The sequence below is a fragment of the Ursus arctos genome, unplaced genomic scaffold (genome assembly GCF_023065955.2).
Source record: "Ursus arctos isolate Adak ecotype North America unplaced genomic scaffold, UrsArc2.0 scaffold_24, whole genome shotgun sequence".
Classification (NCBI taxonomy): Eukaryota; Metazoa; Chordata; class Mammalia; order Carnivora; family Ursidae; genus Ursus; species Ursus arctos.
Window position 1 is genome coordinate 20,010,539 of NW_026622919.1, and position 13,070 is coordinate 20,023,608.

A 13,070-nucleotide genomic window follows, 5' to 3' on the forward strand; every position below is an offset into this window, starting at 1 on the left:
CACAGGTGTGTGGAGGATCTTGGAGTCTGTGCCCAGGGCTGGGGAAAGCTGCCTGGGTTTCCCTTCAAGGGGAGGATGTCAGAGTGGAAGCCTGAGCCGCCGGACTGACTGGGCATATTTCAGGGATGTGACAGGCTTCTTAGCACAGCACAGCCCAGCAGGTCAGATCTGGCAAGACCCCCAAGAACTTGTCTCTTTTTATAGATGGTGATGCTGGGAGGGTGTCGCCGGGCCTCACGTAACCTTGCCATGCTGGCACTTCTCCTGCCAGGTACCCCCTGGAGTGGTGGGCTTCCTCTAGGTGGATGTCAGAGGCCCACCTGGTTCATGGGAAACTTGCAGGTCACCAGGTTTATGGTGCAGAGGCCCTACTCCCTGCCACCTGGCTGAGCCCGGCATGAGGGCTCCCGAGGGCCGCGGCTCCCAGGACCAGATGGGAAAGTGTAGCCTGCAGGCCCACACCTCCTATGTGAATCACGCCTGGCGGGACAAGAAACCAAAAACACCCTAAACAATGAGTTTCCAGTAAAATATGACAGACGTGATGGGGCGGGGGAGGGGAGGGCTTTGACTGGGAGTTGGCACTGGCCTGTGGGTGATGAAAGCCAAGGGGAATGGAAAATGCCAGTCCCGCCCCCTACTCAGGAGTATAAAGCACCCACATCCTATTCCAACTTACCTGAGCACCTTTCTCTCCTCTCTGCCGACTCGCTCGCTCGCTCGCTCACTCACTTCCGTCCTTGGCACCATGACCACCTGCAGCCGCCAGTTCACCTCCTCCGGCTCCATGAAGGGCTCCTGTGGCATCGGTGGTGGCTCCAGCCGCGTGTCCTCTGTCCTGGCCGGAGGGTCCTGCCGGGCCCCCAGCGCCTACGGAGGCCTGTCGGTCTCCACCTCCCGCTACTCCTCCGGGGGGGCCTGCGGCCTGGGGGGCGGCTACGGCGGTGGCTTCAGCAGCAGCAGCAGCTTCGGTGGGGGCCTGGGGAGCGGGTTTGGGGGAGGATACGGTGGTGGCCTTGGCGCTGGCTTTGGTGGTGGCCTTGGTGCTGGCTTCGGTGCTGGCTTTGGTGGTGGCTTCGGTGGTGGGGATGGGCTCCTGGTGGGCAGCGAAAAGGTGACCATGCAAAACCTCAACGACCGCCTGGCCTCCTACCTGGACAAGGTGCGTGCCCTGGAGGAGGCCAACACCGACCTGGAGGTGAAGATCCGGGACTGGTACCAGAGGCAGCGGCCCGCCGAGACCAAGGACTACAGCCCCTACTTCAAGACCATCGAGGACCTGAGGAACAAGGTGCGTGGATTGGGCGCAGGACTTGCCATGCCCTCACCTCCCTCTGGAGCAGTAGATGCCTCAGGCCGTCGGCATCTTTAGATCCGACAGGGCAGACTCCAACCCCAGATCCCCGTCTTCTGGCTCCAAACACCTCCGGCAGAGCTGGTCAGTGTCCCCAGCCCAGCTCATGTCCTTCTGGGCTCCAGACCCCAGGCCATGTGAGATAGGGGATCCCTACACTGAGGCTAGAACCCTTGCGCCCACTTGCTAGCACAGGATGCAGCTACCTGTTGCCCAGTGCAGGGGCGGAGCGAGGCTGTAACGGGACCGGGCTAGACACCCAAACCACTCATTAGCTCATTAGTCTGGGCTGTGGCGGCTGCCGCCCATGAGCCCTGGCACTGGCCCCTCCCCACAGCCAGGGAGGGGGCACAGAAACTCCACAGAGACAATCAGTGGTGACCCACCTTATGTGCCCTGCACAGGAGGGAGCCTGGGGGACTTGTGTCACCTGACTCCAGCCTCACCTCTACCCCCTGCTACAACCTCACCCTGGAAGCCCTCCCCACTGATCCTGCTTCTTGGTGTCTGGTTCTGATGCCTTGTGCAGATTAGGTAAATTAGAGGATGAGGGAGGGAACTCCAGACAATCCGGGGTTCAATCTTTGTTCTTGTTCTTCTGCCTCTTCTTTTCTCATCCCTTGTGCTAGCTGGGTCTCCTCTTTTGGGAAAGCCCCACCTGAGGGCCCATGCTCTTGCAGGCTGGAAAAGGAATATTGAAGACTGGCAGGGCTGGCTGAGGCAGAAAGAGGAGAATTCAGACCAGGAAGGGAGTCTGGAGAGCCTTAGGTCACTCCTCTGCTCTGTAGGTAGGGAGTCCCTGCAACCCATCCATGGTAGAACCAGGAACCAGCACTCAAGGGCTTTTGGTTCCAAGGCCAGGGCTGTTTCTATCCATTCTTCTGACCAGGAGTCATCAAAGTCCTGTGTCAAAGCTGGACTACAGGGGCTAATTCTTTAGGCTGCTGTGGCAAAGGCTTTCGGGAGAAGGGGAGACTCAGGTGAGAGCAGGAAAGCAAAGGCCTGATGTACGCAGGCTGCAGTGAAATCTGGCTGGTGATGTCCGTTTGACCAACCCCCTGTGTCCCCTCCACTTGCAGATCCTCACGGCCACTGTGGACAATGCTAACGTCCTCCTGCAGATTGACAATGCCCGCCTGGCTGCTGATGACTTCCGGACCAAGTGAGTTTGCAGTGGTGGCTCTGGATGTCCCATCTCCCCAGGGTGGGGCATTTTCGTGTTCCCTAACCAGAGCTGACGAGTTGCCAGGATGGCCACGTGAGAACCCCTTGGGGTGCTTGTAAAAATACAAGATGCTTGGGCCCCACCCTTGGAGTTCTGATTCAGTTATTTTTTAATAGGCTACCTGAGTGATTCTGATCCACAGCCAGGTTTGGGTGCCATTGCTTTAGGGAGAGGTGTTCCCTATTTTCCCACCTGTCCTTGAAGTGCAGGAGGCAGTCAGTTTGGAGGCCTGCATGCTATTGGTTGTGAGGCCAGAACTGAATTCTACAGCATGATGAACTGCCTTATTCCCTGGCCCCAGGAATGTTCAGAGCTGAGCCATCAATGGGCGCTGTGTCCAGCCATGCCATTTTCAAGACTGACTCCCTAAACCACCCACAGGGTGCCCGCTATGGGAAGAAGCTGCAGGGGGCTGAGAACAAAGCCTTCCGTGTGGCCAGGATGGGTGTCTCATTCCTTTCGTCTCGGGTCATTCCAGGTACGAGACAGAGCTGAACCTGCGCATGAGCGTGGAGGCCGACACCAACGGGCTGCGCCGGGTGCTGGACGAGCTGACCCTGGCCAGAGCCGACTTGGAGATGCAGATCGAGAGCCTCAAGGAGGAGCTGGCCTACCTGAGGAAGAACCACGAGGAGGTGAGGGCCAGCTTAGAAGATGAGCTGGGAGGGAAGTGATGGAATTGAGATGGGGGAGGGCAATGCTCAGGCCAGGAACGCCTCTGACTGGGGAACCCCAACTGGCTGCCATAGTGCGGCTCCTGACCATGAACTGTGCTTTGGTCGTGCAGGAGATGAACGCTCTGAGAGGCCAGGTGGGTGGAGATGTCAACGTGGAGATGGACGCCGCCCCCGGCGTGGACCTGAGCCGCATCCTGAACGAGATGCGCGACCAGTACGAGAAGATGGCGGAGAAGAACCGCAAGGATGCCGAAGACTGGTTCTTCAGCAAGGTGGGTGTTATCCTGGGTGGAAGGGACCCAGGAGACCCGCCTTCCAGGAACTTCTAGTGTGAATGATTTTTTTCTTTTCTGCAGACAGAGGAGCTGAACCGCGAGGTGGCCACCAACAGCGAACTGGTGCAGAGCGGCAAGAGCGAGATCTCCGAGCTCCGGCGCACTGTGCAGAACCTGGAGATCGAGCTGCAGTCCCAGCTCAGCATGGTAGGGGGGCTCCCAGGCATGGATTGGAATCAGGACTAGGAGGGAGGGAGTGACTACCCTCATTGATCCCTGATCTTTCCCTCCCTCACAGAAAGCATCCCTGGAGAACAGCCTGGAGGAGACCAAAGGCCGCTACTGCATGCAGCTGGCCCAGATCCAGGACCTGATCGGCAACGTGGAGGAGCAGCTGGCCCAGCTGCGCTGCGAGATGGAGCAGCAGAATCAGGAGTACAAGATCCTGCTGGACGTGAAGACGCGGCTGGAGCAGGAGATCGCCACCTACCGCCGCCTGCTGGAGGGCGAGGACGCCCAGTGAGTGCCCAGCCCTCCATCCTAGTCCTGCTCCCTCCCTCACTATTCACCTGCTCTACTCCATGTGTCTAACGATCTTGCCCTTTTCTGTCTTCATAGCCTCTCCTCCTCCCAGTTCTCCTCTGGCTCTCAGTCCTCCAGAGACGGTAAGACCTTCCTCCTCCCCAAGCCTGGACTCATCACCACTTACGGTCTCCCAGCAGGTCTAGGAAGTTGGCTTTTTGAGGGGTTGAGCTAGAGTTTTCTCACCCAGGGTCCCTTATAAACCTCCTTGGGTAGAAGAAGCCATTTTCTAAATCTTCCTTAGAGTCAGTAGCTAGTGGCCTCTACTTTTTACTTGTGTCACCTAGTGTCTGTGGCGGACCCCACGGTTCTGGTGGTCAGCACCAAGGACAGGGCCCCCACATGCTGGGACCAGTCCTGTCTGAGTTCTTCAGGGCCTCCACTCTGAGGACACAGACTCTGCTCCTGATCTTAGGGAGCTCTAGTTTGAAAAAAAATGTGTTGATGGTATCAGTGCTGCGATAAGAGCCATGAGCAAAGTGATAATCAGGACAGAGGGCAGCAGGGAGAGCGTTCATTTAAGTCCCTCAACTCCCTGGTCTCCCCACTCCTGATTTCTCCACTGCCGGTAATAGCTTCTGTCCCCTCTTCCCCAGTGACCTCAACCAGTCGCCAGATCCGCACCAAGGTCATGGATGTGCACGATGGCAAGGTGGTGTCCACCCACGAGCAGGTTCTTCGTACCAAGAACTGAGGCTGCTCGGCATTGCTCAGGCCTAGGAGGCCCCCCACGTGGACAAGATCTTACTGCGGGATCCCTTCTCTTGCCCCCCAAGCACTTCACACTTGAGTCCTGCCTCACCCTTGCCCCCTCCTGGCAAACAATAAAGCTTCATTATTTGAGTTGCACAACTCCCGCCTCTGCCTGGTCATTGTCAGGAGTGGAGGTGGGGAGAAAGCCGGGGGAAGGATCTCTTTGGAACTTGTCTTAGCACCTGGCTGTGGCCTCTGGGATTGGGGGAAAGGACCTGGGGGCGGACTGGGCTCAGGTCCTGGGATCGCTTTCACCATCTCGAAAGATACAGATCAAGTGTGTCCTAGGTCATTTGTGGTGTCTCCTAGGGCATGGAGGAACATTCATTCACTCACACACTCATTCGTTGACTCACTTATTCATTAGTTTGTTTATTCATTTGCCAATATTATTGAGTGCCTTTTGTGTGCTGGGCACTGTGGCAGGTTAAAGTTTTTTTTAAACAATTTTGTCATCAGGGTTTTTTTTGAGAATATATTGAAAGCTATAGATCTTCTCTCTTCCCCCAGCCCAATAAGCACACACACATTTGCACATAACTCATGAGGTTCATGGGTCCCCTAAAGCTCATCAGTGGAAGGTCCACAAACCCAGCAAGCACTCATGCTTTACCGAGAAGTTGTCTCCCTCCATCCCACCTGCTCTTGCCTCTAGAGCTGGGGCTGAACCTGCCTGCTCTCAGTTGACATAGCACAGGTTGATTATCATCTCCAAACCTCAGTTTTCACGTCTGTAAAGTGGGCACAATGACACTACCTACCTCATGGGCTTTTTGTGAGAATTTTCTGGAAGAATGCGCAAAGTCCACTAGTGCAGGGCCTGGCACTGTGCGGGCTCAGGGCACGACTGTGAGCAATACTGGGGGAACTACCTCTCCTGTGTGGTGATTCTCCATCTATGATGAGGGCAGTTTTAGGGGCTTTGGGAATGGATTGACTGGATTCTAACCCTGGCTCTGTTCTGTATTAGCTCTGTGATCTTGGAGAGTCTCAGTTTCCCCACTTATCTAGTAAGTATGGTGAACTCAGCTTCTTGGAGTTAATATGGGAATCCAGGAAGTGAATGTACATTAAGAATCAGGTTGTAGGAGACTTCTCTGGTGGAAAGTGTCTTTTTCTTTCTATAGGGGGCTGGAAAAGGAGGAGGAAGGGAAGGATCTCACCTGAGTGCATAGTGAAGATTCCTGAGGTGGGTAGGGCTCATGGCCCCAAGCTAGGAAAGAGTTGACTAGTCACTGTGTCAGTTGCAAGAGCTCATTCATTGGGTTGTGTGAATGAAACTTCTAGGCGGAACCAAGGAGGGGGCTGGGGTTAAAGAAAGACTTAGTTCTGGAGAGCAAGGGATCCAAAAGCCTAGGCTTTGGAATTAGACACCCTGGGTTGGAGTCCTGGCTCCCACACTGACTAGCCTGGAAGAATTTGGAAAAGATCCTCTTTTACAAAATAGGGAATGAAAACCCTTACCGCATAAGGCCAGTGGTAGATTGAATGATCTCATGCAAAGAGTTTAGCATTGTGGCTGGTACATAGTTTGTGCTCTATAAATGGTAGAGTAAGAGGGTGAGTTATTAGGAATTGGAATGAAGTGATGTTGGTTTCTCTTCACCTCCTCTTCACTCCAGGGAAGAGAGGCCTGCTTTGTGTTCCTGAAACTCCTGAAACTTGTGTTTTTTTACCTGAGTTTTGGTATTAAGAAGGGTTTATCTGGGGTGATATTTGGGGGAGGGTGCTCCGTTCTGGAGATGAGTGATTAGTTTTGGAGGTAGGAGGGGACAACTCAGGGAGGAGGGCGTTTGAAGGAGTTTCCTTGGATACTGGGAAGGGATGATTTTGTGGCCCTATGAGTGATAGGACCCAAATGATATCCCTAGGGATGCTGGACCGTAGGGACTAGGGTTCCCAGCTGGGCAATGAACATACTCGTGGCTGGAATCTGGGGAGTGGCTCACATTTGGGAGGCCATATCGACCTGGGAAAAGAGCCAAACCTATCAGCTGTCACCCATGAGGACTGAAGCCTAGAATGTTCCAGACTGTGTAAGAATCCTCAGATTCTGCTTTGGAGGTGGTGGCAGATTAAAGTTTCCACCCCCCCAAAGAGATCTGCTTTAGAGGAATATAGAATGTGAGATTTTTTAAGACTTGAGTGTGGTGTGGTGAGCTTCCCTCCTCTTGACTGGCTGCCATTACTGTTTGGAGGGAATATAGGGGGAGTGGGCTTGCTTAATGGTAAAGATGGTGGCTGGAGGCCACCTGGCGGAAAGCAGGTTTGGTAGTGGGAGGGAAGGAACTCAAACAGTGGGCCTTGAGGGGCTTCCACCCTGTCTGGGCCCCAGAGGAAGAGAGCAGGCAGGGCTGTCCTACCAGAATCTCACATGGAGACCACCCCTCTCTGGGGTTCCCTACCACCATACTCTACCAGGAAGACTGGAGTCAACACTTTGGGTCCTGCTGCTGACCAGTGCTCTTGTTCACAAGGCCTGCCACCACAAGAACCCACCTAAAGACCAGGGCCGGACACTCTGAGGATGGCAAGACTGCCTCCCCCACTGCCACCCCAGATCTGAATGATAGGAAACCAGGAAAGTGACTCCACAGCACAGTCTAGTGGAGGCAGGAGGAATTGCCTCTCCGAGGCCTAGGGCAGGTCACGTGGCCTCTCTGGCTCCCATTCTGCTGCCCTTTGGTAGGAGTGAGCCTCTCTCCCCGCCCTCTCAGAGTGCAGAAGGGCAGTGCTGGAAGAGTGTGGGAGATGGCTCCTCCAACGCCTTCAGCTTAGGGAATAGCGGCCTCCTCTAGGTCATACAGACTGAAGTGGACCAGGTGCTCAGGCCTCCGGTTGACCAGGCTTGTGCTTCCTTCCTGTTGTGTTCTCTCCCGGGTTGGAGGAGGCTGAGAGCCCCACGGGACCAGTACGAATTTTTTCCTAGCTGACTCCGACGTTCTTGTCTTACGGATGGGCCACCTTGTAATACTGGGTCCTCTTTAGTTTTGGGGGCCCTTTTTATTGTGAGAGGAGCTCAGCTGTGTCCAGGGATTAATGGGCCCAAGTGCCTTATCGCCCTGTGGTTACCTGGTCTGGTGAAAGGCTCTTCCCCAAGGCCGCAGATGACCTGGTTTGGGTAATGCAGCCATCTAGTCCCAAAGGCTAGTGTCAGAGGGGGCAGCCCCAAGGACGCCTGAGGCCCAGGAGGCTGAAGGTCCTGATGTCCCGGCCTGGCCCACCTCATTGAGCTTGGATGCTGCTACAGAGGGGACAAGGGGATGCTAGGGACTTCCAGGCAAGGGCCTGGCCTCCGGCAGACAGGACACACACCAGCAGCTCCCCCTTTGCCCTTTGCTGGGCCAGCACTTTCCTGCTGGGGCTTTTCTGTGTGGCACCATCAGCTGTAGGCCCAGGCCTGGGAAAGGAAGCTTTTTCCTTTGAGGTCCCCTTATGAACTTCGGGGCATCTTGGCGTGGGAGAAAGGGTAAAAAGAGACACAGAGATAGAAACAAATGCATATAGACAGAGAGACAGAGTCAGAGACAGAGAAAGACAGAGAGAGGGTCAGGAACAGACAGAGTCACAGGGAGACAAGAGTGAAGGCCGTGGGCTAGAACTAGGCAGTGAGGATCATTCATTCATTCATTCATTCACTCACACATATTTATTGAAATTTGCTCTTTCATGTGTGGAGGAACATGGGGGTACATTGAGACAGACTGAAACAAGGAGAGGCAGACTGAGGAGGGAGGCAGAGAGGGCCCCAGAAGGTGTGTGTGAGGCTGGGGGTGGAAAGAGGGAGCCCTGAGCCTTGTGCCCAACTCAGCTCCCACTCACTGCAGGACAAGCCCTGTTCTACCTTCTGTTTGTTTGGCTCTGTGACTGTGGCCAAGATAGCCTCTCTGGGGCTCAATTTAGTCACCCGTAAAATGATCTAAAAATTAGTGTTTACCTCATTAAACAATTGTGAGGATTAAATTCAACAGGGCAGGCAAAACAATGGGGGTCTTGCTTGAAGCCCTGGAGGTTCCTTGATGGAAGAAATCATGGTCCTCTAACCTTTGTGTGCCCTCCTCCCTGGCCCCCACGGAGCACAGGTCCTCGATCTTACTAGGGGCTCAACAGACCAGAGGGGTACACTGATAACAAGAGAGAGGGCTGAGGACCCAAGTTGTCCACAGGGTTCCAGGGGAAGTTAAGGCGCAGGCACAATGCCATGGACAGGAAAATGTCTCACTAGGTGCTGGGCCCACATAAGTAGCTTTATATTTGCACTTTTAAGCCTCACCATCAACCCTGTAGTCACACTGGTCTTCTGTCTTTGCAGTCACGTTGCTCCTTCCCACCTCAGGACATTTGCACATGCTGTCTATGCCTTCCTGGGGATGCTCACTCCTACTCACCTTTCACTGAAGTGTCTCTTTCTCAGGGAGACCCAGATGGGGCCACAGCTTCATTATGTGCTCCCCATTTTCCCACCAACAGCACTCACCCAGTTTTGAATTATACATTGATTCTTGAGGGTCTGCTTTATCCCGTAACGGTCAAAGACGGTAGGGACTAATGTCCGGCTTGCTCACCGCTTTATCCCCAGCATTCGGGACAATGCCTGGAATACAGTAAATACTCAAGAGAAGGTGAATCCCAACTTAGAGTGAGGAAATGGAGATTCAGCGAGGGGAGCAACTTTCCCCCAACGCGTGGGAGAACTTGGCTTTGGACTCAGACCTGTCTGGCTCCAAAAGCTGGTGCTCTGAATCTCTTTGCCAGGTATGTCCTCGCACCCTTGCCCAGGGCCCCTGGTGTCACGGGGTCTGGCTACGTGGGGTGGCGGCTGGCGCCTAAGATGTGAGGAAAGAAGCGTTGGCGAGCAGGTGAAGGCGCCTGACCCTGAGCCAGCGGCCGGTCCTGCCTAGATGGGTGATGGAGGTGCTGGCCGGCGGGCCCACGCCTGCCTCCCAGAACAGCCACGCACGATGACTCAGGGCGCTCCCTGGGCCCCACCTGGGGCTCCGTGACACAGCAAGTGCGGGTGTGAGCGGCTGGTTGCAGGCAAGTAGCAGGGCTCCTGTGGCCCCAGGAAGGCTGTCCTTGTCCCCTCACCCCCCAGTCCCCTTACCCCCTGCCCTCTGGGGGCACCTTGCAGGTGGAATCTGGTTTCCTCTCTGCTCCTCCGTTCGCCTGAGTCCGAGCAGCTCCTTGTGTCCCACTCCTCCCCCTCTGCGGGCAGGGCCTGCACTGTGGGTGCGGGCGCCGTGGGTGCTGGCTGCAGCCTTGTGCGTGGGGCTGCAAAGGCAGTGCAGATCCGCCCTGGGTCCCAGGTGCCAGGGTGCCCTGACCTGAGGGTGCACCGTTTCTCACTCGCGCTCTGGAGGTTTCCTACGGGAGGTGGTCCGGGTGGGACTCAGAGGGCAGCCCCTGAGCCCTGAGAGGGTAGGAAGGTGAGCCAGAGGAAAATCGCTCACCCAGGCCAGGCCTCTGTGAGCCTCCCCATCCTGAACCCATCTTCTGCAGTCTGGATCCCTGTGCCAGACGGAGAACTTGGGGAGAGAAGGGAGGGTGCCCAGGACTACGGGAGGAGGGCCTCGTTTACCGGCCATAGGACTGTGAGCCCAGCGAGCTTCTCTTGGTGTTGGAAGTAGGGCCAGATGTGGAGGGGACTGGCAGATGTGGGGAGCAGGGCTGCCCATGCGAAGTCATTGGGCATTCATCCAGAGACCCCTCCAGACGAGGCATGGTGCACGTGCTGTCTTTAGGGCCCCTGACAGCCGCGTATGAATGGGCTTCTCATGAGGAGACTGAGGCCAAGGCCCAGGGCAGGGAAGGTGGAGCTGGGAGGCAGCCCCTTCTCTCTCCACTCCACTGCTTCCCTGGGCACCAGTGTGGAGTGCCAGAGGGAGCGAGCAGAGAGACAGAGAGTCAGGAGAGGGTAGCAAGTCCTGGAGCAGATGTGTGGGGACAGCCCAGATGTGGGAGAAAGGCCTGGACCCCTTAGCACTCAGGGAAGGGAGCGGGGCTGGCAGGGACCAGGGTTCCCTCAATTCAGGTAGAAAATTGGCCAAATGAGTCCAAAATTCAGGCGAGAGCCAGATGTGACAGTCGACACGGAGCACACGAACTGTTAAGTCCTCACCTCGCCACCCCCCTGGGAGTTGGGTGTTCCCACTGGCAGCCCAGCCTTCCCCCAGTAGCTGCAATGGAATTCTGAGGGGTGTCCCCTGCTGCTCTGAGTGCCTGTGGGTTCCGGCCAGCCTGGGGGAGGGGCGGGGAGAGGTGGGAGTTGAGGACGGGGCTGAGGGCAGGGGTTGGAGGGCTCTGGACCAGGGCCGGAAAGGGGCTTTCTCACAGAGGCCAGCTGGGTAGTGGTACACTAGCTGGGAGCCTCTGGTCAGGCAGGTCGGTCTTGACTCCCCCAACAGAGTCAGGCCTGGGTGTTTAGGAGCGCCCCCCCCCCCCAGCATGAGGGCATTCGCAGAGAATGCACAGGCAGGGTCCCAGGGGTGCCGCTCTGCTGGCTCTGGCCTCCCCTGCTCACCCCAGCTCTGCCCACCCCTCCTCTCTCCGGCTCATGCATCTGAGACCTGGGGTGTACATCCTGGGGTGGCAGCATCACATGGGGATCAGGTAAAGAAGGCTGTGGCCTTCCCAGGGCTCCAATCACATCGCAGGCAGGTGCCGGGCTCACCAGCAGAGCTTGGCAGGAGCCTGGGAAAGGTTTACAAACAACGCGCTCGCCACCAGCCGTGGTGTAAGTGTCCCGGGTGTTAGGCATTCACAAAATGCCTTCAAGATTTTTTTGTACTACCCTTTTAATTTGTTATGTAATATTTAATATTTTGTACTACCCATTTAAATAGTTACTGCATTTCGGTATATCAGCCTACCTGTCATTTCAACAAATACACATTTATGAAAGAAATCCTATACTACTCTATTACTACCAAAAACCAAAAATCAGAATCGCTTGCCGGAAATAGAAGGCAATGATATAAATAAATACTTCACTTCTAACCAGATGCTGTTGCTTCTATAGGTTCCGAGCCCAAGGCCAGCTTTGGTTTGTGAAGCAGCGATTGCAACGAGGGAGGTGTTGAAGAGGCTGTAGGGTCCACCTGAGATTTGCTCCTTGACTGATTGGAAGATTGAAAAATAGAAAAAGGAATGTTTTTCTTACCAAGTGACTCAACATTATTTCACAGAGTTTCTGTGCGTTGCCTAAAAGCATCTCAAGAAACACTGGTCCTTTATGAAGCCCGAGCATCCTGTTGCTACAGCCCAGAGGTCATTGCCTTTTCCAGAAGCTGTTGCTGACCACCTGGCACCTCTCTTCTCACCTTTAGCTCTTAGCATCTTCTACCTGGAATGACTGGTTATCCTTCCTTTATTCCATATGTGCTGGGATCTTACTTGGACAAGACATGGTGCTGGGCACTGGGGCAAGTACAAGATGAACAACGGAGCCAAGTGCAAAGTCAGAGGGAGAGGATGCAAGAGGGCTTCATGGAGGAGGGGGCACAGACCTGGGTCGCCAAAGATGAGTAGGAGTCTCTGGGTAGAAAAGATGCAGGCATATTTGAATTGGAGCAAACTGGAAGCTCTGAGCATTATCTGAGGTTTGAAGGGCATTTGGGAGCATGGCAGGATTTGGTTAGGGGGTCTGGGCAATGATGGCAGATGGGGCTGGAATGGAAAGATCGGTGTGGGCCTTGAGTGCCAGGAAGGTGGACCTTATTTTGGAGGTGAAGGGAAGCGACTGGAGTGATATGGTCACACCCGGGTTTGGAAAGACCACTCCGGCTGCTGCATGGGGGAGGAGTCAGGACTGAGAGAGGCGGGGAGAGCAGCCAGGAGCTGACGGCAAAGATACAGCTGAAAGCAGAGTCCAGAGAGCCTGCTGGGGTTCAATGATCAGAGGCAGTCACACAGTTTCTCGAGCACTTCTCATGCGTCACATCCTAGGAGACACACACACCATCAACATCATCCTTTTACAGAGGAGGGAACAGAGGCACCCAGTGCTTACCTAACTTGCCCAAGTCACACGCTAGTGAGTGGGGAGCTAGGGTTGACTCAGGTAGTCTGGCACGAGAGCCCCCCACCTTCCTTACCCCTGTCTCTGGCCTTGCTCACCAGAACATGCTTCTGACTTTTTGCCTGGAGCAGGGAGCTCGCAAATTCCAGGAAGGCTGGAAAAGCCACACATCTCCGTATCCCTCCCA

The 13,070-nt window shown here is 55.2% G+C and overlaps 1 protein-coding gene across 1 annotated transcript; it reads left to right on the plus strand.

Moving 5' to 3' along the window:
* Positions 1-669: 669 nt before the first annotated feature.
* LOC113265450 (keratin, type I cytoskeletal 14) lies at positions 670-4,960 on the plus strand. The gene is made up of 8 exons (XM_026512855.4): positions 670-1,291; positions 2,434-2,516; positions 3,058-3,214; positions 3,367-3,528; positions 3,613-3,738; positions 3,830-4,050; positions 4,150-4,196; positions 4,710-4,960. The coding sequence occupies exons 1-8, from the start codon at positions 749-751 to the stop codon at positions 4,805-4,807; spliced, it is 1,437 nt and encodes a 478-aa protein (XP_026368640.3). The 5' UTR covers positions 670-748; the 3' UTR covers positions 4,808-4,960.
* Positions 4,961-13,070: the final 8,110 nt, after the last annotated feature.

Bases quoted from the DNA above. Each gene is read 5' to 3' on its own strand.
- LOC113265450 (XM_026512855.4), top strand. From the start codon at position 749: ATGACCACCTGCAGCCGCCAGTTCACCTCCTCCGGCTCCATGAAGGGC. The intron at 3,215-3,366 runs GTGAGGGCCAGC...TTGGTCGTGCAG, and splicing joins TGAGGAAGAACCACGAGGAG to GAGATGAACGCTCTGAGAGG. The intron at 4,051-4,149 runs GTGAGTGCCCAG...CTGTCTTCATAG, and splicing joins CTGGAGGGCGAGGACGCCCA to CCTCTCCTCCTCCCAGTTCT.